Here is a 25434-nt window from a genome sequence, read left to right on the forward strand (position 1 = left end):
TCCTCTGGGGAGACATTAGACTCACTGGCTGATTGGCAGAGATAGTGTTGGCCCAACTTAACCTCAGCAGACACTTTATTGATTCTAACCACAACAGTTTTTAGGACCAGACCAGATCTCTGACCAGATCAGTTGTGGCTGGAGGTGTAGTTTGAGTTCATCACCTGAATCATTAATCTGGTTGCTGGACAATGGATGGAAACCTGGCATGTCAGATATTGACTGTGATATAAGACTGTTGTGACTTGACAATAGCATCTGCATCGTCCTGCGTGACTCTCTTTTTCACTTTTCATTCATGACAGGACATCACACTTTCCTTCTCTCTGTCAACACTAACAACACAGAGATCCTGTTTGATTAAAGTTTATTAGAATTGTTACCAGATAAATCTGTGTTCATGTCCATTGTGAGCTGCTATTACAGATTGACCCATCACCATCAGAGCTGTAATCTGCCAGCTCCAGCAAAATGCCAGTATATATCTTTTATCACTCATTAAAAAAAGAAAGGACACTTAACCTTTATCCTGCCTTTTTCTTGATTGGACAAAATTTGACTTGACTAATGGTGCTACTTTGTAAGCCCTCAGGTCAGTTAAATCAGTACTAATACAGTATTAATAAGACCACACCAAAATAACGTGGCTTTGACAAATCAAATTTGAATAGAGGCCAACTCCTGTTTCTTGATCAGCCGACCTCTGAAGGCAATACGTGGAATTAGCACAAAGGTCTCCTCCCTCTCAAGGAGGCCATTCCTCATGAACTACATTTTCCATCGAGCGGAATATTACTTCTTTGTAGGTGTGGGCCTGTCAAAAGACAAGGGGTTAATGCAGTGCATTGCTGCTTAAAGCACACTTTGCTCTTTTCAAATTTTACCATTGTGCCTGGCAAGATCAAAAGGGCCCTTTCAACATGTCGCTGTGTTCAATGAGCTTTCATGTCTTACCTCATTACTGGAAAACTTTTCTTTGATTGAGCCGAGGTCTGAGCGGAGTTTGGTCAGACAATGGAGCTGGACGACTTTCACCGTAACACAATGAGGAGGCAACAAAGATGTTGTCTCAAATCCCTCTCGAGATGCCGGGCCCCCACGCTTTTACTGTGGCCAACAGCCCTGTGAATTACAGTAAGACCCCTAAAAGTGAGGATTTGTAACTCCTCTGATCAGACTCAGCTCACGACCAGCAGAGGCTAAATCCCTGCAGGGAACCAGCAGCAGAACAGGGGATGAGATGAGCTTCTCCGAGTATATCTCTGCCCATTTTAAACCCTTTCTGATGGTCCCTGTAGGAATGGCTTAAGCAGGTGAAATTCAACTTTAAAACATGCTAATTTAAGCAAAATTGAAGAACTGTACATTCAATAGGCTGGTAAAAAGAAAAACTTATATTTCAAGTAACACACAACACATATTATAAAGGGAACATTTTATTTATGCAATATTTTACACAGTTACAAGTTCTTTTTTTGTTCTGGAAAAGTTCTAACATTTCATGGCAGGGCACCAATATATTTTCCAATCATTTTTAGGGGGGAACAGAGCAAACAAAGCCCTGAGTGAATCCCTGAGTATACACACCTCTCTCTGACTCTGAGAATTAGCCTGCAAAAGTCAGAAAACCAAGACAGAAGTGCTCTTTCACTGATCAGTAGCAGGTCTCAGTGGAAACTACTTTTGACCTTCTTTCTTCACACTTTCTGTCTCTTCCCCTCAGACGCACACAACATTTTTCAATCCTTCAAATTCTCTCTTTTTTATATATTTATATCGGTTTTTTGCTCACTCTGTGTCAGCCTCTCTTCCTCTGTCTCACTTTTACAACTTCATATCCTCTCCTGTTGATTTAAATTGTTTGTTTTAAAGCATTTTTATCATCTCTCCAGTGATAACTGCTTTATAGGCTCAGGTAATTGCAGACTGTGAAATCAGAATGCCACCAAGAGACAATATAAATATTTGGATGATTTTTTTTAAAAAAAATAAAAAACTGTACTTGTGACCTCGTCTAAGAAGAAAATTGAAAATGAAATAAACTGCACCTATTGTGAATTTTCCACACTGATAATTTTCCTTTCTTCGGCGCAGCCAGCCAATAAGAGCCAAGCTTTTGTTCTTGTTATCACACACTGTTCATTTGTCTCCCAGCCGGAAAGCCATGTTAAGATAACGCCATCCTATCATCTGATTGTCTTATCAAAGTTGAGCGACACAGCACCCCCAGTCACTCTGAACTATCAGTCAGCCTGGATGAAAAGGTTAAGTGCTCCACACACCTCTTGGTAAAGTTTGTGGTCAAAACACATAGACAGCAGAAATAAACCGTTAGCATGCACAGTGTTTACCACACACACAATTTATTCAAGTATTATTCTTCCGATACCAGCGTCGTGCGTCTCACCTCGCCAGGCTCTCTTAGGCCACAGCTCAAGTCCTGTTTAATTTTCTTACGGCCTCCTCCTCTGCATTTCAAGTGCAAGAGTGTGCAACCCTTATACAGCATTTGACACCAGGGTCAGTGGAATTGCCCCACTTGAACTAAAAGACATTTAGTTTGGTTTGGAAAGTGAAAACTCGAACACCATTAATTTGTTTGCTCTCCCACTAGTCATGACCACAGCAAATGCCATCACCTCAAAGAAGTGGTCGGCCGTCCTCACTTTTATTTGTTTGTTTCTTTGGAGGGTGTGAGAAGTTGTGGAGCACGGCTGGAGCGGACATTGGACTTGTTTGGGGTGGGGGTGGTGGTGGTGGTGGGGGTGGGAGACGTGGGGGCTCTCCAGAAGGAAGGCTTTGCAGGGAGAAAGCTATAGCGAGCTAGCAAACAAGTTAGCTAGCGACAGAGAAGAGAGAGGGGGGTGGAGGTGGTGATGGTGTTGGGAGGGGTGGGGATTCATTTAGCCAGGCATAGCTGCTCTTGTTTGTGGTTGTCCCTGACAGCGTCGGCAACGCTGCTCCAAAGCACCTGTGTTTGCTCACTAGCTTTCCCCCAATCTGCTCGAAAAATGCTGTGAGCATGTCACATGGTGGCCAGATAGCCTGGGCACCATGGGAATACAAAAGCCGGGGCTTTTAGAACAGTTAATCATTAATGGAGGTCTCTCTTTTGTTCCCATTCAGTTCCACGCTGACAGAGGCTTTGATATTACATATGGCAGACAGGTCAGACGTAGATATAGCCAAGTACAGCGACAGGAAAGTGCTTTCAGGTCGCTGGATGCGGGGTGATGAAAGTAGACGCCAAGGAGCAGTGGAAAAGTCTCCTTCAACTGAAGCGCCATGTGCATCTGTGGAGGAGAGAGAGAACACACACGTCAATCTGATGTGTAATATAAGGTTTTTTCTTTACAAGGCAATGATTGTAATGCTGTTATTGACTGGTGGTAGTGAGTTGCTAAGTAGCATCAATAGATGCTGGTCGTATATAAAAGCTCAATAGGTGTGCTAAATTACACAGGAAATCCTACTACCAAAAAAAAAAAAAGCAGGGGGTGGACGTCAAATTCATGATTACACCAGTGTCAGTGTTTGGCAAGATGGCAATAAATGGAACAAGTCTTTCATGGGATAGGAGGCCACTTTACCAACCCCACAATTAATTAACATGCCCTAATCTCAGTTTGCTCTCCATCTTGAACTGTCAATGAAAAGTCCAGGACTCATTTCACGCCTGTCAAAGTGGGCTTTAGAACAGGAGGGGGGGGAAAAAAGGCAATGCATGAACTTGCTTTCACAAAGCACAGCCAAATTTATCTTGAGGGGAGATTAGGTTTACACAGCCACATTCTTATAAAGCACTAAAAGGGTCAGAGACAAACTCCTTATCTTCCATTTACCTCAGCATGCCAATGGTTCTTTATTGAAAGTTAGTCTCGACCCCACCCTAACCCCCCAGTGCTAATAATACTGTATGGGACTTGGAGAGGAGAGTGGGACCACAAACATTTACGGCTGAAAATGCAGCACAAGAGCGGGCAAAGTGGCCACTCAACGCAGGATGCTTGGTGCGCAGGGAGTCAATCATTAACGTGGCACTTTTAGTGATATCAGCTCTCCGGCTCAGAGTAGAAGTCAAAAGATAAATGAAGGTTGTGTTTCTGGAGAATGAAGAAAGGCTTCATCTTAGGTGCTTTAGCAAACATACCAACCCACACGTACGTTTCTTTTGAGACATTTGTTGCCAGTTCTCATGTCAGAGTCTCACTCAGACAATGTGTTCTCAAGCTGGCCAACAATGGTGTAATGACTCAGGTTTATGTTTGTGTTAAAGTCAATATGACGCTCTCTGAGTTCTATGGAAACGTTTTTCCTTTTCCACCTTCTCTCCATCAAACATACCGGCTTCTTCGTATTTGTTTTGTACCTCCTTTTTCTTTTATGGATAACTGGTATATGAATAATTAAATAGTTTTCCTTGTGGAGGAAAGTGAAATCCAAAACTTAAATAGCAAATTTCAATCATTTAAGTAACAAAAATAGAAGCGTGTTTTTTTTATTTTGATGCATCATGTGTAGAAAATGAAAACATTTCATATCCTCTTTTGTCAGGTGTGAGCGTGATACAGCCACAAATCTTTCCTTTCCTTACGTGCAGCTTGACTTCGCCGCAGTGTGTTTATTTGCTAACCCTGGTCACCGATGATAAGGACCATTGGTGTCCCCAAACTGTAGCTCGCAATCTCTCTTCGTGACAACACGCCCATGTTTCTAGCCACACATTTGTCCTGTGCAGCCCCACAATAAGAGGAAAATAAAGAACAAAACATAGGTGCTAGTAAATCTTCCCCTTCAGCTATAAGGAAATAAATTAGGTTAAACAGAGTCAAAGGATGGGTTTAACAAGTGTATGCTTCAAACAAAAGTTCCTGTTTCAGGAGGGAAGGTGCATGGGTGATGGATGGCTTGGCAAACATAGCTGACATACCTGGCCAATGCCATGGGCCGGTCACAACCCAGGACTGAGAGGGACATTGTGTGAGTGTTTGAGTGTGTGTGTGTGCGTCAGTGTAGCTCTGCCGCAGCTATCCCTCTTCCCTCTGAGGCTTCATCTCCCTCCTCTCCTCCACTCGGGCCATGGGGATCACTTCAGTCAGCAGAGCCCTGTTTGACAGAGACACAGCCTCCATATAAATCCCATCCTCCTATTTATTTGATGTGCAGTTCTACTAGGACGCCTTCGATCCGTCCTCAGGGAGCCCGCATCTCAAAACACTCAAATAGTCTGGGTGCGGCGATAAGCACGGGGCTGGAATTATACTCCCAAATTCCCAAATCCTTGTAGAGCATTGTTCCATTGCATTTTAAGACACATGCACAGAAAGAAAAATACCAGATGATACAGCCTGGTGATTTTTTGTTGTTTATCTTTTCAGTATTTTATATTTCGGTGTTCGATGTAAAAGTTGAAAAAGAAAACAAAATGTTAATATATAAAGAGAAAAATGCTCTTTTTCCATGAGTGCAGTCAGAAGCGTGGGAGACGGGTCATTGCAGTCTGGTGGATGAGTGGGGGACCTTTATGGGGAACACCCAGGAATGTTTAGTTAACTCGCCCGTCGCATTCAAGCATGTGTGTCAAAGGTGTTTACAGGGTGTTGACATTCACACATTGGCAGAGAGGTAATGTGAACGCTATAGCCATGTCTGGCTGAGTAGGCCCGAGTATGTTCAACACAATCAATACGAAACGTATTGTTATTGTAAAAATGTTCCAATATGAATATTGACATTTAAATGAAGACACTGAAAACACTGCATTTCACTTCTGTCATTTGTTTTTAGGTAATCCAATATTCATGCAGCAAAACAAGGAAGCATGCTCAATAAACAGAACTAAAAGAAATGTTTGATAAAAATCATAGAACAATAAATGATGAAATATAATTAAGCCCATATTATTATCCATCCATCCATCCATCCATTATTATATGTTTTGATATATTTGTTAGTATTTTTTGTGTGTTTGTTTTAGTTGTGCTCTATATTTTTCTTTTATCTTTGCATCAATATTTAACACATAATTAAATGCAGTATCATGTGTATGTTTTATGTGTTTGTTTTGCATTTTCATCAGTCTTTGATTCTTTTTACATGTGAAATAAATTACAGTTGAAGATATTTAATTGTTTTCATTTTTGTGCATTTCCATAATGATAATTTGTAAGATTGATAATATTAACCAGACAAAATGTATTTACTTTTTCTTTCTTTTTTTCCAAAAACAGTTACATGTTTTGTTTAGGTTATTTATTTCCACAGATAAATAAAACAAATTCACCCATACAGTGAAATTTAATTACTAACCTTTTTTTGTTTACTATAAATACATAACCATTATCTTATTTCAATTTAGCCTTTTCCAGAAGTTTACATTTTTCCAGGCCATTCGAACCTGTTGTTTTTGCGGTCATAATATAAACAAAATGTAATTACTCTGATAAAACCAACCTGATAATGTGTGTTTTAATTTCCCATATGTGCAATAAGCAATAAAACATAATTATCCAGTAACAATGGGCAAACACCAGATATGTAAATATAAATGTTTAACGTTGTGTGCGGACAAAGGAGGAGCCTCTATAATTAACCACCACTATTTTTTTTTTTTTTAGCAAACAGTGTTTTTGATGTAGTAAAGTGTCATTTCCAGTGGAGAATAAATATGATTTGCGATGCTGCTCAATGGTTTTTGTTTGTTTTATTGTACCACATAAAGATTACAACATTTTTTGTTTTTGTTTTACGACAAATTATGAAAAATAACATTGTAAGAGTAGTACTTAAATATTGAAAAAATAAAATGAAACTATTGATCATGTAATTCTTTTAAAATATGGAAACATGTCAATAGCTTACATCACACTTAAGCTATAGTTTATATTAACTTGAGTTTATATTAACTTTACAAAAACACATAGTATTTTAGTCATATATATATATTCTACTACTTAAAAAAAAAAAAGCCAAGAGCATCATCACACTCGCCCCCTCAGGTCTTTTCTTCTATACAGTGGGTTGGCAACCAGTGCCAGCAAGCACAAGTCAGCATGTCATCCTGTCTGTCTGTCTGTCCATGTGACCACCCACTGAGCACCGTGGATCAAGAAGTGATCGGCTCTAACTACATCCTGCCAGTTTTATACTGACCTATAGACACCCAACCTCTTAAGGTGCCGGGACGTCCGGTTTATTTTGGTCTCATCATATTATCATTTAGCGACTGAAGCACACAGCAGCTCCCCACAGGTATCACTCAGACTGCCATTGTTTAAGGTAATTGGGGGAGTGTTGTAAGTTTCCTATGACTCACACAGCTCTTTTCTCCACCCATGAATGCTGGAAGATTGTGGGTCGTACTGAACTTAAAAACGAAGTCCTCTCAACTCATAAATTACACGGCCACGGACAACCTTAAGCGGTGTTGAAATGCCTCGAACAGAGCTTTATTTCAGTGTTGGTGGAGCGTGAAGCTGAGAGCACCACCCCACAAGGAGCCGAGCTCTCACAGGCACAAATAAGACAGCTATTTATCTTGCCATACCTGAGGTCTGACATGCTGGCAAAATGCTGATGGTGCACAAAAGGTGGATGTGAAAACAAGCACTTACTGTTTCTTAATGATGCTGCTCTTTGAGGTATCGCTTCCGCAACAGGTCATATACCTTTTTTTTGTGATTAGGGCCCTTGTGAATAAAGTCTGGTCTTAAATTTAAAAAATTCTGCCCCAAACAAAAAGGGTTTTCCTTCCTGGGACCTGTCTTGGCACAGCTCCTGGCACTTTGAAATTTGATCTGACAGATTAAGAGCTTATCCATTAGAATAAACCACTGTGGAATCATCATGGGCTGTGTTTTCATTCTGCTGGAAGAGGAACAGTTTTCCTGTCGTTCCTGTGGGCGTAAAAGCCGCTTGTCACTCTCTTCAAAAACAATTCAACTTTTATTAAAAAGCATAAATAACAAATATTTTTATGTGCTGATATAAATGTGTGTCAGAACACAAGTCAGTCTGTTTTTTGGGTTTTTTTTCAATGGTTTTGTCTCCACAACATCATATTGTGTACGAATCATCCTCAGTTTGACCACCCAGGGGGTCCCTGACACCACAACCTTTACAGAGGGGGATGGGTGTGTGTGCGTGTGTGTGTGTGTCTGGGTGTGTTTGTGTTTAGGCGAGTGTCTGCTCACATGCATGAATATGCTCCTTCATCTTATGTGTATTGATTCTCCGGTGACATCCCACTCCTCTTTTTGTTTGTGTGTTTATTTGTTTGTTTCAGACACATTTACTATTGTTATTTTTATTCCCAGCAGACCTCAACAGGGAAGCACGCTACTTCCATTTCCTGCCATGCAGACAACATTACATGTATTGAGTGTGAATACACATTCAGCAGAGAACTGGTCAATGTAAATGCAAACACAAACCAACAAGCCAAAACAAAAGAGCACAATATGGATCTTTTCTCTCAGCCAGCGCCACTACACTTGCTCTGTTTGCCCTCTCTTCTGGCTGGAGTTGCCATTAGGTCATATAATGACTGCATCTCATTTCTCCCTCAAGAGCCCTTAGAAGCCTTTTTGCTTTTGGCTGGAAAAGTACATCTTTGTCGGCTTCTTCAAACGGGACACCTCACTGTTTATTACTTTTATACACACCTTGATATTTCTCACTTCCCAAACCCAGCTCTTTCCTCAGTTGAATATGATCCAAACAGTTGTAAAAATGGAAATCTCTGTCATCTTAGGCAGGGGAGAAAAAAAACCCCAAAAGAAAGCCCACTTGGGTGTCGTTATCGTGTTCTGTGCTTGACTTGTGCTGCCTCCTCTAAGAAGAGAAGAGGGGTCAGCCGCTATCCCCCCCTCTCGCCGGCTGCCGCCCTGCCTTTTATAGCAAAGTGGAAGCGATTCAACCCCTAAACGAGTACACATGCTAAGGTGAACAGAGATACACATGCGATAACCCGTTCAATTAGACAACACCGTCATGGCAGGCAGAATGTGCACAGATAAATGACCATACAGTATGGTGTACAATGGGAATTAAAAAGTATAGGGCAGCTGGGCTCTTATCTGGCCGGGGAAGAAGAAACCAGGCAACAAAGGGAGGCCTAAGACTAAGAGGCTTGATGCATGGGAAAGCCATGGGCCGGCCATTGTGGCTGCCCTTCTGCTGAGCAAATAGTCCAAACTGTTCATTCCCCATCTCCCATTCTCTCGCCGGTACATTGTTTGTGTCCTTGCATTTCATTCTGACTGGGGAAGATTGCTCTCAGGGCCAGTGAGCAAACAGTCCAGAAAAGAGCCAGCTATCTCCTGCCGTTCCCAGGAGAACTAGCATTTTTATTTCAGCTCCAAGCTGTCAAAGGATTGGAGAGTTTATGTCAGGATCCTGAATTAATTGCTTTAAGCCTTGGGGCCGACGCCGGCGTTTTTATCACCAAATGTTCGGTAAAATGTTTCCTAGCAAATTATGCAACCCCCCCCCCACCCCACCCAACACACACACACACACACCCGACCATCCACCCCACCCACCGTCGCCTCTTTCAGTCGCCAAACATTTGGTATTGGATACATACAGGATGAGTTTCTGCAACACAAATGATGTGTTTAGTTGTTGTGACAGCACAATGGTGTGAATAGTGATGGGCTATAGCACGGCTGTCAAGGATTTGGTGGAATGAAGGCAAACAGCAAACTTTTGTGTGCGTGTGTTTTTTTGTCCTCTGCCTCTCCATCACGGTAGGTACACGAGCCAAGCTTGGCAATAAAATGAGTAAGCTTACAGATGCCTCAATAAACCATAGCTATTCAGACATTTGGTGGACCAAGCTTTAAAGGCTCCAAACTGTCCTCTGAACTGCCAAAGTGACTTCAGAACCGTCTGTCATCCTCATATCCATCCCATGCCACTGCTTACCTAATAACTACACAATATCATACATTTGGATTTGCTATGTATGCATACATCAAACCCAACTCCACTTTGCAAGAACTTCAGGGTCTTGAACTTTCAGTTTTAGGGCAAACTTTCTGCTAAAGCTCATAAATACACACACACACAAAAATAAAAAATCTAAATTACACAGTCGATACTGTTTCACTTTTGGTATCTCACACACGTTCCAATCCAGTGTATCAATCCCAAATATCCCATTTATCCTATGCTGAGATTTATTTTATTTTAATTTTTTTTTCATTTTGGAGTAAGAAAATTACAGCAGTTTTTTTTTTTTTTAATTTTATGAATATCATCATGCTGGCGTATCTGGATGTTGGGTTTTCATTCTCTGTTGACTCTTATATGCAGAGGCCAAAAACAACACAGGGACGGGCGGTCCAACAGTTCCAGTCTTCAGAGCCACACATCAATAACTGAACCTGAAGCCGCCATCTGGACTTTGCTTTTCTTTACTCAAATACATCTGACGGCGTAGTGAACCATTATATTTGCATCTAAAAAGCATAGGTAATATATCACCATACCACATGATGCTGTTATATTTGTATATATAAGCTCCTTTACAATCTACCTGTCATTCACCCATTGGTGACTGATATTCAAGGTGGTGGTCCTCTGATCTAAAAGCTGATAGGGAGTTGAACCAAAAAAAAAAAAAAAACACAACTTCCTTTCACATGAAAAGGTTTGCATATGAAAGCTAGCCAATGTGAGATTTGCATCCATACATGAACAAAACTGTTTCTGACACTATGACCTTTAACAGTGGCTGGTTGGAACAAGTCTGGACTCCCAGCTAATTTAACTGTAACCAAGGCCTTCATAAAAACAGTAGGATTTGCAATGCGTGCACCTTTCACACAACATTATCCTTCTGCTGGGCACTTCAAGATAAGAGCATCCCTGCTCTGACCAATAAATATGCCAGTTGACTCCTTAATCTGAAAGGATATTAAGTGACAAACGCCGTGATGTTTCTGTCAGTGTCAAGCAGGCGAGGGTTAAATAGTGTGTATCAGGGGACTACTCTGCAGTGGGGAAAACATAGAGGCCTCATCCTTCACCATAATCTGCTCAACAGCCCTATAGACATCTCCCAGCTTTCCTCAATCCTTCAACTGAGCACCAGCCTTTCCATTATAAATAGCACAGCCATTTATATGGGATTAAATTGGGGATTAATTTGATTCAAGTCAGGGTATGGGAATTCATTAGCGGGCTGACAGTGGCGCTATACATGGGGAGAATTTAATTTGAATCCCCCAAGGGAAGCACTGTGGGGCAGTGGGGCGGTGTTGAAATGGAGGTCTTAAAGACAAGGGGGGATATTGCTCCACACTTAAGATTTAGGACACTTGTAAGGTGGCACTTTATTGCTGTTGATGGGTTGTTATCAAATTGAGAGCTGCAGCGTTATTAGGTCAGAGTGTCCTGCAGTAGACAGAGGGAGAGATGGCTTTATCTGAAGGGAAACAGGGTTTACCCTCACATCTGCATGGATAAAGAATAGTTCTTGACACTCGCATGACCACGAGGAAGTAAATGCAGGTTTTTCACCGAGATTTGGCTCCTACTCATACGGTATTAAAATGAGCACATTATTTGAATGTCAGTGATTCTCATGAATGTTGAAATGGCATATCTATTGCGGCCATTTCCGACAAGCAGAGCAGTGTAAAGTAAAGGCATTAAATTCAGCTCGGACACAGATTACAGAATTCACCCCTGCAGAACGGCATCCTGGCATTCACTAAATTGGACAAGTCCCATTGTAAGATAGCCTATCACAGCGCACATGTCTGCATAGAAGAACATATGCAGGACAAAATATTCCGTAGTTTGTTATTCCGAGGACGGCACTGGGGGCACACGGGCTTGTTTGCCTTTGCTGGGAGAGGAGATTGGATTGGGGGTTTAAATGAATCGCTGGCGCACCACGTTTATAGGTTTCATTAACTTTTAATGAGTTGGGTGTCCTTCGCTGTGATTGGCTGGCAAGGCTGTGCCTCCACTTCCTGGAACTGGAGCCGAGGGGGGGAAGTGAGGAGACACTGCAGCATGTTGGCTTCCATGTCATGGCCATGTGCTGGTGAATGGTGCCACAGCGGGTGGAAGTGGGTCAGGTAAAAGAGGATATAATGCGGTACTATTCCAAAAGCAGAAGCCCCAGATATTCATCAGCACTGGCAACTGCTGAATCTAAAAACCTGGAGGTATCGAGCCTCAAGGGGAATAAAGAAACCTTGGCAGATCAATCACAGCCAAGCAGGCAACCCTTTACCACAGCTGACTGACATATCGCTTTATGGTAGCTTTGCCAACAAGGTTTGATCTCAAAGACAGGCATGAGACCCACTGGGAAATGCCTGCAGAATTACCAAAGAGGAACAAGAAGCATGAGTGCGTGCATGCACACAAATATTTCCAGCAGTTACCCCCGAGCAATACCTAACTTCATACATTGAGCACCTTTAATCTCCATTCAATATAGTATCTTTCTGCCTGGTTGATCACATGTATGTTATCTTGCATGGAGGATTTTTCTGTACATTAGGTTTCTCCTTGAGAAGCTAATCCCCCCCACCACCCCACCTCACCCTGAGTCTCACTTCAGCACTCCTGAGAGACAAAAGCTTGGACTGTCAATGTCGTTTTATCTTCATCAGACATTTACATGATCTCCATCACCCTTGATTTTCACTTCTTCCCCTTGGTTATATTATAGGTAAGGTGGAGGCTGTTTCCCCTTCCGTTTTGCATGATGACAGACCTGTGTTGCAATACTTTACGAGAATAAACACTGACCATCCATCCACTTCCAGGCGTATAAAAGCAGCGGGGTAGTGAGAGGCACCCCGTGCTGGCCTGAATAGATCGCCTTTAGGTCAGTGCACGTCCCACCAGCTGCTGCCTCACAGTACTCAATGGGCATTGTTGATGGACCTCTCTCTTTCCCTCTCTCTCTCTCTCTCCCTCTCTCTCTCCATCTCTCTCGCACTCGGGACATGAAGGAGTCCTGCACTGGAATGTCACATAGTCGTGTCAGGAGAGTGCAGACAAATCACAGTCGTCGACCGCATTCTCACCCTGTCTATCCTGCCATCCTTCTCCCGCTCTCTGTCTCTCATGATCTCTCTTTCTCTCTCTCCAGCACACACACACACACACACACACACACACACACACACACACACACACACATCCTGCTTTCCATCATAACAGAGCCCTAACCTGCACTCATACATCTTGATTTGCAAAATAACAGCTCACGTCGGTCAGTTATGTTGACGGAAACTTTTCAGTACTTTCTGGTCAAATTGTCATCTTTAATAATGACAAGAGGGGAGTAGCTATGAGGTAAAAAACAAAACAAAAAAAACTGCCTTTTGTTATAAAAAATTGATCTTCCCTTGAAAGACAATACGCCACAGCAGAATGAGGAAGGAGTCATGTTTTTGTGTGAACAGTAGGAAAGGAGAAATGAAGTGTATGTATGTCTTTGCTGCACATCTGTAAGTCTCTGATTATACAGAGCTCCCTGCTGTTCTCCACTCTCTGCAGATTGTTCTTTAGAACCAAACATTTAAATATTAACTACAGTATTTCATCATATAAAATTATATAATGCATAATTTATAAATGCTGGAACTTTAATTTGAGAAGTAATCCAAAACTTTTCTTTTTCATTTTCATAAAAGTGCCATCACAGTCAAACAGTGCACAATCTGCCAGGGTTCCACAAAAGTTAAATTTAAAAAGAAATTTGAAAAAAATCAATAATGTAATGTAGCTTTAGTAAAACAGAATATATTAAACAGAAGATTGAAGCTGTACCAAAGAACTGGAGGCCTAAGAAGCCCCTAAACAAAATGAAACAATGTGAGCAACAGACAAAGTTGCAGGCTACTGTACAGAAAGTACAGTTTGAATTCTTTTGCTAAATTATGCACTTATATTTTTGGCCCTGTGTCCCATTTGTAGTTTATGTCTTGTTTTTTTATTCATTGTTTTAGCCTTGATTAGTGAAATCTTTAATAATGTAAAGCGTATATTAAGCTCACACACATTTCAGGTAAATTTCAGCCTAAAATTTGGCAACAGAAATAATATATTTTAGCTTTTTTAATTTGTTACAAATTAGCAAAATAAGCTTGCTTTGTATTAATATTCATAACCTATTCTAATTTTACAGCTGACTATTTTTTTTATGTGTGCAGGTTTCTGTTAAAAACTTTCATTGTAGTCTGAGTTATTATTCTCATTTTTTCCAGCTATCAGGAAAAATATAGGGCATACTAATAATAAAACAAAAGTAGCTCCTAATACAGGCCAAAATAATTATTAATTTGATTAAATCACCACATGCTTTTGTTATAGGCTAGGCAATTTAGTCTAAATGTTAAGGTTAGGCCTATCCTTAAATTTGACAATAATAGTAGGCCTATCATTTGCTTTTTTTCATAGGCTACTTTTCCTCATTAAGCAATAATAATAGCTGAAAGACAAACAAGTGTGAGCGCTGGTGAATAAATGCGTAAAAAAAAAAAGAAAGAAAGATGACAGACACGTCCTCGTGTGGACGGATGGACGAGGAGGACGGAGCATCTCACCGGGCCGGCCGCCTGCTGAGAAACCATGGGTGGCTTTGAGTTTTGACTTTGTGGTCCCTTTAATATACTGAGGGACGACAGTTTGGCTCGCTGGGATATGGGATTAGGAGTATTTCTGGTGAAAGAGGAGTTAAGTCGGGCTAGTGTGGACGGTCCCTCCCCTGCAAAAGGCTGAGACAGAATTACAGCTTGTTGGACCGGTGTCCCGCCGTCGCCATGGAGACAGATCTACTTGGGTGTTCCAGTCCGCGGGCTGCAGCGCGTGAGCCTGAAGGTGCGGCAGACACCCTGCTGTATATAACACCACCCGACTCCCTGAAATGACTCTACACCTGATTTAATACAACCCGCAGACTTATAGTCTAATCAGACAGACATTAGTGATGATCCAGGAGTGTTTATTAGGCCGACTGGAGGAGTGATTACCACATTATTCTGTAGTGACACGCTCACTCTGTCTGTGCTGCTGCCGCTGCTTCCCCAAAGGGAACTTTCATAGCCTTATATTCTTCTGACTTTTTTTTTTCTTTAATTCCAGATTCCTTTCCCCTTTCCTGTATAGCACTCCTGCTGAATGAGAGCTGCACTCTCACGCTGCCACAGTCAGTTGACGCCCATGGGTGGATGGCTTATAGGGAACTGAGTCATTGAAAATAGAGGCCCAAACTCGCCTAGGCATTAAAATGCATTGCTGTAGGGAGAATGTCTCACTTAGGAGGTTCTGCTACAATTAGATGCTATTTCAAGGTGTGAGCAGGAAAAAAAGAAGTGAAGTGGTTATTGTTATATGACAATGGCTGCAGATAAAAATATAAACTCAACGATGATTTCCATTTGTTTGCTTACTTTATTATTTATTTTTCAGATGTGACTGGTTTCAACAGAACTGGCCTACATCATATCTCAGTGAGCGCAGAGTGTCCGTCGCCGACCTGCGGCCACAGTCACATCTGCCAGAGATGCGCCTCGAAACTGTGTGTGTCCGTGGGAGCGCGGTCTGGCGTTCAGGCCTTTAATCAAGAAATATGCAAATGCGTCCATAAGAAATAAGGAGAAATCAGGTTAGTGGAGTTAAGTTTAAAAAAAAAAGAAAAGAAAAAAGAAAAAAAGAGGATCAACAGGCTGGACCATCCTTTATTCTGTTGCTATAACAACAGATGTGCTCGTATGATGGCGCGCCCCAGGAGCTGCAGAGGTAGACCAGACCAGAGCAGACTATCCTCCCTCGATGGAAAAGCCTGCACAAAGTTAAAGAGATGGGGAAGGTGCAGTGATGTGGCCTCGGCGAACTTTTGTCCGCCAGTACAGATTGAGGTCGGTTACCTTTGAACCGGCAAAGCTCCAAAAGGCCATTCCCATCTCAGCGGGCACTAGAGAGGGCTTGACTGGGGTTATCCCGCCTCTATAGGGTCGGAGGAGAGCCGCGTCAGGGTACAATTGTTTAATGCTGGCAAATGGGCATTTTTGGCGAGCTCTCCATATACTTAAGATTAACAAGAATTAGTTATTCAAACATGGCCTCGTGAACGTTATTGTAAAAGCATCGGTGCATTTTTATGAGTGGCACACTTATTATTTATTATTATTATATATCAACCTTATTATTGTTAATATTATTTGTATTTTTATAATATGAATAATAAATGTAATAATAATAATAATGATAATAATAATGATAATAATAAGCCTATGTTACATAAAGATTTCTGAATAAGAAAAAGCATATGGTGCCTCCATTTATTAAAACACACTCCCGAATCGTTTTATGTATATTTGACAAAACTATCTAAAATAAAAGCGACTATATTAAATAATAATAAATAAATAAATAAGGATTTCCACAGTGAAATATAAACACAGCAGCAGGGTCAGAGCTGCAGCGACGCTCGTTTTCATGACAACAGCGCAGCAGCAATGATATCAATCAGCCGCACACTGCAAAAAATATCCGATCCCGTCAGTCATCACAGGTCCACACTGATGCTCATGTGTCAGTGAGCAAGTGAACGCAATCCGCCGTATAGTTTTTCTCCACTAAAATCAATATACGTTTTCTACAATGGCGAGATAGTTTCCTGATGGTGATGGAGTGCTGCAGCCCTGTGAGGTGGTTTCAGTTTCAATACATCACCAGCACTGAGAACAAGTGGAATCAAATCATCCTTTTGCAATTCTGTTTTTTCCCCGCCCCGATCGATTTTAAAAGTTACATTTGAAATATGCATCAATCACAAGAAGAAATCAATTATAGCTGTTTCTTTTTTTCTTCTCAGGATCCCTCTCCATCACACAGCTCAAAGACACAGAAACTTGAAGCAACCTCTAACACACAACCTCAGCAGATCCCCTCAGCTTTGCGCCACCCTGTCGTGAAATCCAATACGTCTCCTTTCTCATGAATTTAGGATATCAACCTCTGCACCCCCACCCTCCTATACTCCTCCTTGCATGTCCGGGAACGGCCACCTCTCCCTTCCAGTGAAGGAAGAAAAAAAATAAAGATGTCTAAAATCCTAAAGAGAGCGTTGTAGGAAATAAAAAAGCTTCATACCTGTGCAAAATAGCCGGTGCTTGTTGTTGGCAAGCCACACAGGAGCCCATTGTAGAAGCTTCGCCTTCTGCCTTCTGCAAAGGGCTCCAGACATCACGGCATTTATTTGAGCTCAAACTCTGTCACTGTTGACTTTAGCACAAAGCAAAGATTTCACTGCCCCGCTAGTTAAAAAAAATGATTATTTTACAGAGATATCGATCAGTGTGCTATAAAAAAAATCAGCTTAGCATTATATGTCTAAAATGAATAGAACGAAATTTAATGTCTGTGTAAATTTACAGAGCTGCGGCGTCCTATTCAAAGTTTACACTTGTGCAATTTGGTTTGTGTGTGTACTCTTCCTATATGTGGGCATAGCCTCCACTCTATTGTTTACTGGCTTTGTTTATTCGCAGATCACGCTGTTTAAAGTACGATCTGTAAAGAGGGTCTGGAGAATAAACGCACACTTTAGGCCCTACGTGTTCAGAAGGCGAAGGGGTGTTATTTGGTTATAAGGGGAGCAGAAAATGTCCCCAAACTCCCCTGGCCTTGGATTTGAGCTCAGCGGGGGGAAAACAGCAGAGGAGAGGAGAGGGATGGAGGGAGGGAGAGGGAGATGTGTATGTGGGGTGGTGAGGGGGTCTCGATTCATTTGGACGACAACTCGCCTATCTTATCTAACAAGAGGGGAGGGTCCAACTACTTTAAAAATAGGGAGTAGACAATGGACCCCCAGATTGTGAGGATAGAAGTTAGAGCAGCGCATTGAAGCGGCTCTGTTCCCAAATCAGCCCCCTTTTCCAGCTACTATTCTCCTGCGCCACGGGACGCTGTTTTATGTGACAATGACACTTAATCTTAGTCACTGATCTAAACTTTGCAGCGTGTGTGTGTGTGTGTGTGAGAGAGAGACAGGGAGAGAGAGACTGTGTGTGTGTCTCTGTGTGTGTGGTGGATCAACCTGGGTGACTGGCAGCCACGCAGGCCAGAGTGTGTGAGTGACAGTCTGAATCATAATATCTCTCACTGTATGTGTGCAGGAATTTAAATGGCTAATTGAATACACTGACAGACAGCTCCTCCTGCACACTGGGAGTCAGCTATGGCTGCACGTCCAGCCCCAGCACATTACAGCTCATGTGTTATTGTGGAGTCTTTGCACGACGCCACTCTGTGCAGAAAACAGTCAGGTTTTATGTGCAGCATATTTCTATAGGGTTTCTATACCTCTGCCTGGCTTTTTCCCTTTCTGAGCTTGCTTTCTGTTCTCCTCATCGCCATCACTCCCTCCCTGAATATCTCAAAGCGGTTGATGTGGTGGATACACACTATCTCCCCCCACTATAAATATCCCAATTTATGTTTGGGATTAATGAGAGTGTGTTTGTTTTGTTGACATTTTCTAAATGACAAATTGTTAGCATTGTATTCAGTGTTGTCCAGCAAAGCGATTAATCCCTGCTGAAAACACATGTTTATGTAACAGCACGTGGATACGCATTATCATCAGAATTAAAAGATAAATACGTGAAAAGATAATAATAGTAGTAGTTATAATAATGATGATAATAATAACTGTAAAAAGCATCATGTGTAAATAGACTGCATTATATGCATGTTATAATTGAATAGGGTTAGCGTTAGGCTGTCCTTATTTCTATCTTCCTCTCATAAATTGTAGTTTTTAGTTGTTAATGTAAAGTGAGCTATAATCAAAAAATAATGTTTGTTTTGAATCTTTTCTGCTTTTGGTTTAATCATTTAAAACCCACCCCCAGTAACAACTGGTTTTTCCGACACTACTGCTAATTTTGCTGCTTAATAATAATGATAATGGTAATAATTAGTCAAACATCGTCATATTCAGAAAACAAAACAATAACACTTTAATATAGATTCTGTTCTTGTCACTACAAGAATACACATATACAAGCCATAAATAGGAATCACACAAATGATTGAAGAAATCCTGCGAGGCATTTAAATTCATTTAGGAATCCAGTGATGCGGATGGAGGCTATTTTACAGCAAGTTTCTGTTTGTCTTTGGGGTCCATTCCTGAAGCCGACTTCCGAACAGATCTCGTCACATTATCGTTACTTTGAATTATTATTATTATTGTTATCAACATCCTTTCTCAAAATAATAAGCCTACTAACAAACTCGACAACTAAAACGGTGGGAAACATCAAAAATATCTGAAATACATATTGTACACAAACTCTATATTTTTTTTTACAAATGTACAAATTGAAGGGAAAGAAAGTCCACATCTGGAGGAGGGCAGCAGAGTTTATGAAGAGTTCATGATTGGCCTGGAATAGACGCCTTGGTAGTAAGTTGTGTCAGGTATGGAGGAAGAATCCAGACCGGGTTTCCCCGCCATGGAGCCCATGGAAAGAGCCCCGGCCATGGGGGAGCCATAGCCGGAATAATGCATCACCTGCTCGTAAGTCTTTAGGTCCATTTTATGATGCTGCTGCTCCGAGGACATGAGGTTGTTGATGGAGAAGGGGTGGTTGAAGGAGTAGTGGTGCTCCGGCTTCAGGTGCGCTTCGTGCGCAAGCACCGAGTGATGCTGAGACATGAGGTGCTGGCCCTGTGACACCGGGGAGGCGGCGGCGTGCTCCGGGCTCAGGGCCTGGCTCGCCTTCATGTCTGACAGGGACCTTTTGTGCTCGCTGGAGGAGGAGTTGGAGTGCGGGGACTCGTTGCCGTTGCAGCTCTCGGAGCTGCTGTTAGAGGAGCCGCCGTCCCCTCCCTTACGGCCGCTGTCCTTCATGCCACCTATCTTCTTGTCGCACTTGAAGCGCTTCTGCCTGCGCAGGTAGCAGCCGTTCTCAAACATGTTCCCAGAGTCCGGGTGCAGAGTCCAAAAGGAGCCTTTCCCGGGTTTATCCGGCGACCTGGGCACTTTGAGGAAACAGTCATTGAATGACAAAGAGTGGCGAATGGAGTTCTGCCAGCGCTGCTGGTTCTGTCGGTAAAAAGGGAACAGGTCCATTATCCACTGGTAGATCTCGGCCAGCGTCAGCATCTTACTGGGAGACTGCTGAATGGCCATGGTGATGAGAGAGATGTAGGAGTACGGGGGTTTAGCGTGCGTGTAGCTCCTGCGGTAGGTCTTAGGGTCTCTGGACCTGTTGATGTTCGACTGTCCGTATATGGGGCTCATGGCGTTCATGGTGTTGTAGGATGTCAGGGCGTTCATGGACGCGGGCTGCGCGGTCATGGGACTCATGCTGGGGCTCAGGGCTGCGCTCATGGCCGTCATGCCTGCGCCCATGCCGTTCATGGCTCCGGTGCCCGGTGACATGCCGGTCATGGAGGGGCTCATGCCCGTGTTGACGTACGACATGTTCATGGAGTTGGCCGTCATGTTGGCAGTGGTGCTCATGCCGGACATGCTCATGTAGGTATTCATAGAGTTCATTCCCAGGCCCGCGTTCATGTTGCCAACCGAGGTGTAACACTGTCAGTGAGGGGAAAGAGGAACTCGTCAGTTTCATCTGGCACAAGCTTCAGTCAGGAATTCAACACAACTGCAATTACTGCACATAAGGAATAGTTTTTCTTTTAGGCGAATAAAAACAGATTATTATTACTATAAATAAAACAATTCATAATAATATAAAGATAATGGCTTCTTTTAAATGTTCAGAGGCTGGTGAAGGTTGAAATGGTCAGAAAGCCTTTTATTATTATTACTACTACTATTATTATTATTATTATTATTATTTAGAGAACCCGTGTCGTCTAAAGTCACAGTTAGAGCAAGTCAATGAAATTAAACAATCCGCTGAAAATGTGCAACGACGCAGATGAAACTAAAATGTGAGTGAGCTCCCAGCGACTGCAACACAAATATTTGAATCAATCTCCGCGAAATCAAACAGCCCCGGTGTTTGTTGAGTGGAAACATGACAAAAAAATAATCTGATTCAGTAAAGATATGTATAGACTCAAATTATAATCCGAGGGAAAAGTTTTTCCCCCCCTACATGTCAAGCAACTTTGTTAGGATAGTGCGCTGCGTGGAGATGGGGGAGGATTTGGAGGCGCCTCAAGTCAATATTTGATCACAAAGTTAATATTATCTCAGGGCTAATATTGAGTTGTATAAAATGGGATCGGCTTTAGACGGAAAAAAATATATATTTAAGGTACCCACCTCGGGCTCTCCGTAGTAGGTGCTCCAGTCGGTGTGATCGTGTCCTTCCATTTTAACTGCTCCAAGCATCATGGAGGACTTTTACAAAGCGTCTCCCAGCAGAGGAAAAGCCCAAAGTCTCTCTAATAGCAGGTGACTGGGGACCACTGAGTGTGTTTGGGTCGTCGGCGTGTCCCCTTCGTCAAGGACTGGCGCATGTGTGTCTTATGGAGCCAGCCGTGAAATGCGTCTGTCAGTGACTGGAGTTCAAATGACGCTCCGTGCTGCCTGTTAACGCTGTGATATAGCTCTGTGCGCTAGGCAAGCCTCCAATCCCTACTTCTACGCCTTGGGCCCTATTTGAATAATCTCCTCGCACCTAGATGTGAGACTCCTCAAGCTTCACCCCCCCTCACCCACCCACCACCAACACCACTACCACCACCCCTCACCCTCCCTACACCACCACCACCACCCCAATTGTACACCTGCGCTGAATGAAAAGAACAGTTTCATATGAAAAGCTTCATTATAAACTAATCTTATTGTATTTTGGCTCGAGCTGGAGAAAAAAAAAGGGTGAGCTATAAAAGGAATGTTTGGCGCTCTTCCTTGGTGTGCTTTTCATTACGCACATCCTCAATAAGCGTATAGCCTGCTTATTCTGCTTCAACTCAGCTGCAATTATATTCCATTTTTATTGTTTTCAAGGAATTTATAGCCTTTAGCCTACATATGTAACAGTTTATTATTTTTGCACCAACATTATAAATTAAATACGCATAAAAGTGGATATATTTGGAATGCACTTTACCTAAATGTAGGCTACCTATTCATTAATAACAGTACTACGCTGGCAGGGTTGTGTTAGGCATATTCAGCTGATTATTGTCACCTCTGAGAGAGTCACATGCAGACTGATGTGGGCCTGCATGCACGAATGCACGTGCTGCAGTGCACGAGGAGCTTCCATTTAGATGTTTTCAAGCACCTTTGGTGAAATGGGTTAATATTCAAGTGATGCCAAGAGACCAGCTGTTCTCATCACTTTGCCCCCAGATGTTTTGAATAGAAAAAAATAATCAACACCCGTTTCACTACCTATTAAAAGAGCAGCCACATTCCCCTCTCCCTTAAAAATGTCACTATTATTTGTGAAAAGACAAGATTTTTCTTCTGCTTTATTGACCTGGATGTGCGAGTTACTGTTTCTAAATGTTTTAATTAGAGTATGGCAGACGCAGCTTCAGAGCGCCCTCTCTCGGTTATTGTCTCTAACTGGATTCAGTGTTTGTGGCACACAAAAAACCGGCAGCACAATTCATTGCAATGAAAACTCCCGTCACACATTTTAGAATCGATGCAAATTGTTCTCACCTGCTTCGAATTTATGACTCTCAATGGAAACAAAATAATATATGTGAGCCACAGTAAACAGGTGTGTAGAGGTTATCAAACCACAAAGTGTTTACCCACCTTTTTATTTGCTGAGCTGAGTATAAGGTTTATACAGGCTTAAGTTAGACTCACTGTTGCTCTTGCTGTTTTTTTTTTTGTGTGACACTCTTTAAATAATGAAACTTCATTTCAACCCACAGGAGCACAGACGGCTGAGGCCTCCTCTGCCTGTCTGTACAGTATTTGTGTGACACAAACATCAAGGTGAGGCTGCAGTCCGGTGCCAGCCACGTGTCAGTAGTTGTACATCTATTTGACTGCATATTTACGCAAGAGCATAACTATCAGTATAGAGCCCCATTAGTAAAGGCGAGTAAACCTGTCGTGTTGACGAGGGACTAACAGAGTCTGCTTAACTTGGAAATGAGATCATGAGAAAACGCTGCGTGTGTGTGTTTGAGGACTGGGGATTGCACCGGTGGAGCTGGAGATGCTCAAATCTGCGCTTTCTCGGCTTCACCTCCTCAGTCTTCTTTTTGTAGTTTTTATTATTTTTAATGATTCAAATTTTCAAAATAAAATAATAACAATTGAATACTTATTTATGTTTTATAGGCTACCTATACATATAGTGTTATTTGTAGAGGATTATCTAATGTGTTGGGATGTGCGTATAAAACCAAAATAAATGCTCAGTTCACTCATGAATAATGCATGTGAGAATTTTACATGTGAATGAAATAGCAAATCTATTTGACACATATTTCATCTATGACTGACAGTGTTATACAGGTAATGCATTTTCATTCTAAAAACACCTTTTAAATGTGTGAACTGACCAAAAACCTACAACTGCTTTTAAAATCTGTTAATAAAATCCCCAAATTTGAGTGTTTCACATAGTTATTCCCTCAGCCCTCAGTCCTCTAAAATGGTCCTTGACCTGCATGACATTATGTTCCTGAATGAGACATGTTGCTAATTCCGCAGTTAATCATCAACCTGCTGGACTTCTCTGACATGGGTGAAGGTCACATTTTGGGATTTAGTTTAAAAACAAAAACTTCAGCCAGCTCCATTTACTTTACCACCCTACTCTGTGTGTATTTATTACTCATGCTCTGGAGCAGTGTGTGTATGTGTTTGAGTGTGTTTCTGTGTGTGTACCAAGTATACACTCAGTGTCTAGTCATACATAAACAAATATCTTTTTACATGGGGTACAAGAAAGTTGTGCAACATCTCTAACATCTCTCCTGGACTACAAAAGGACATGAGTCAGTGTCACTTTGACATGGCTCACATACTAGAGAACATGTCACTCTGTCTCATGTGGCAATTGTTTGTTTTTTTTAAACAGAAATTAATATAATTATAAAGTGTGTGTACAGAGGACATAGATTGAGTGGGACCAAGATGATATTTAAATTCCCCCTCATCTGTATTTGCAATCATAATATATTAGTATAATAACCATGGCTACAAACACACAGCCTGTAACTGAATGAGAGGTTGACTGTAATGAAATGCAAATTATGTCAAAAGATGTTCTGACAAACATTGAGAAAAAATGTTTTGCTTTTTTTTTGCATTTTATTTTTAATAAGCAGGACATGTCTCTATTGGAAATGTTTCTTCATAAAATCTCCAAAGCGCAATGCAAAATATAAAATTGTCTCATGATTATATTACAGCTGTGTATGTATAGGAATATAGAATAAGATTAGGAACTGAATGTGCAGTGAAAATGTAATGCTAATGACAACAGAGAAAAGCATGTAGGTTTCTGGTCAAATCACTGATTAGCTCCTGATTATCACATTCATTACATTTTGCTGTTGCTCTCATTGTGGGTCACTGTGTTCTCAGCTCAGGCTTTCACAACCGCGTACTTCCCAAAATTGCATTTGCTTGTGTTCAGAGGGACGAGTCACACAAACACTGTGCTGCTGTTAAGTTGACAGATCTCCCAGAGCTGCATGCAATACCCTAACATCTCTGCTGCTCTTGTTGATTGGCCTCAATGATGATCAGTGCTACTTTTCACACATCCCGCTGCCATTCCTTTACTGGTTATGATAAGGGCAAACACAAGGTGATGAAAGTTTAATGAGTCATTTAAAGAAGTGAAAGCACAGACACCTGCATGAGTATATGAGCATGACACCACAAAGCGTAGTTCTGTGGTAAAGATGCTGTTGGCGTCTGTGAGGGGTTTTTTTTCTCTCCTGGGTGCAGGGCAGGGGGATGGAAACAGGGCGCTCTCTGCCCTCTGCTCTGCTCTGTGAGAGGAAGGCGGAACTCTTCGAACATTCCTTCAAACACCCAGGAGTTGTTGGCAGGGATGTGTTAACTTTAAGTTTCAACTTTCAAAGTAAGGCTTTTTTTTTCCTTTACCCCCCAACTGAAATTTAAAGATTCACTTAAGAATGTCGCTTTTTTGAGCTTTTGTATCTTTCTGAATGCACCAGGTCACACACACACAGACACAAAAAAAGCACAGGGCAAAGGGTTAAGCATGTAATTCATCAAAATAAAATTAATAACGAGAGAGTATTCCTCTTAGAAAGTGCTGGAAAAAAAAATGTTTGCTGCCAACTTGCCTGTGGTGACAGTAAACATTCCAGAGCCGGGCTGGAGTTTGGACTTGCCATTATCTGCCACAGCTGTGACAATGCCTGTTGGCTGCAGGTTTGTGGCTGGCCACACTGTGTTTACCTGGAAATGAATCTGAAAAGCGGCTGGACTGGGAAGGCACACAAGCCAGCTAA

General features: G+C 41.9%; 1 protein-coding gene and 1 long non-coding RNA gene across 3 annotated transcripts; both read right to left on the reverse strand.

Moving 5' to 3' along the window:
* Positions 1-1812: 1812 nt before the first annotated feature.
* LOC146964068 (uncharacterized) lies at positions 1813-17190 on the reverse strand. Of its 2 annotated transcripts, none has more exons than XR_015034785.1 (3): positions 17131-17190; positions 4931-5106; positions 1813-3293 (listed from the first exon to the last, which is right to left on the reverse strand). It is a non-coding gene; the product is annotated as an uncharacterized LOC146964068 (long non-coding RNA). The 2 variants fall into 2 exon arrangements; XR_015034786.1 differs by lacking the exon at positions 1813-3293 and adding an exon at positions 4517-4730.
* A 1787-nt stretch (positions 17191-18977) lies between these two features.
* On the reverse strand, positions 18978-21543 carry foxa2 (forkhead box A2). The gene is made up of 2 exons (XM_085768387.1): positions 21287-21543; positions 18978-20587 (listed from the first exon to the last, which is right to left on the reverse strand). Exons 1-2 carry the CDS (start codon positions 21356-21358, stop codon positions 19409-19411), a joined length of 1251 nt encoding a protein of 416 aa, XP_085624513.1. The 5' UTR covers positions 21359-21543; the 3' UTR covers positions 18978-19408.
* Positions 21544-25434: the final 3891 nt, after the last annotated feature.

Source organism: Trachurus japonicus, chromosome 22 (genome assembly GCF_045865225.1).
Source record: "Trachurus japonicus isolate A0001 chromosome 22, Traja_1.0".
NCBI classification, from domain to species: domain Eukaryota; kingdom Metazoa; phylum Chordata; class Actinopteri; order Carangiformes; family Carangidae; genus Trachurus; species Trachurus japonicus.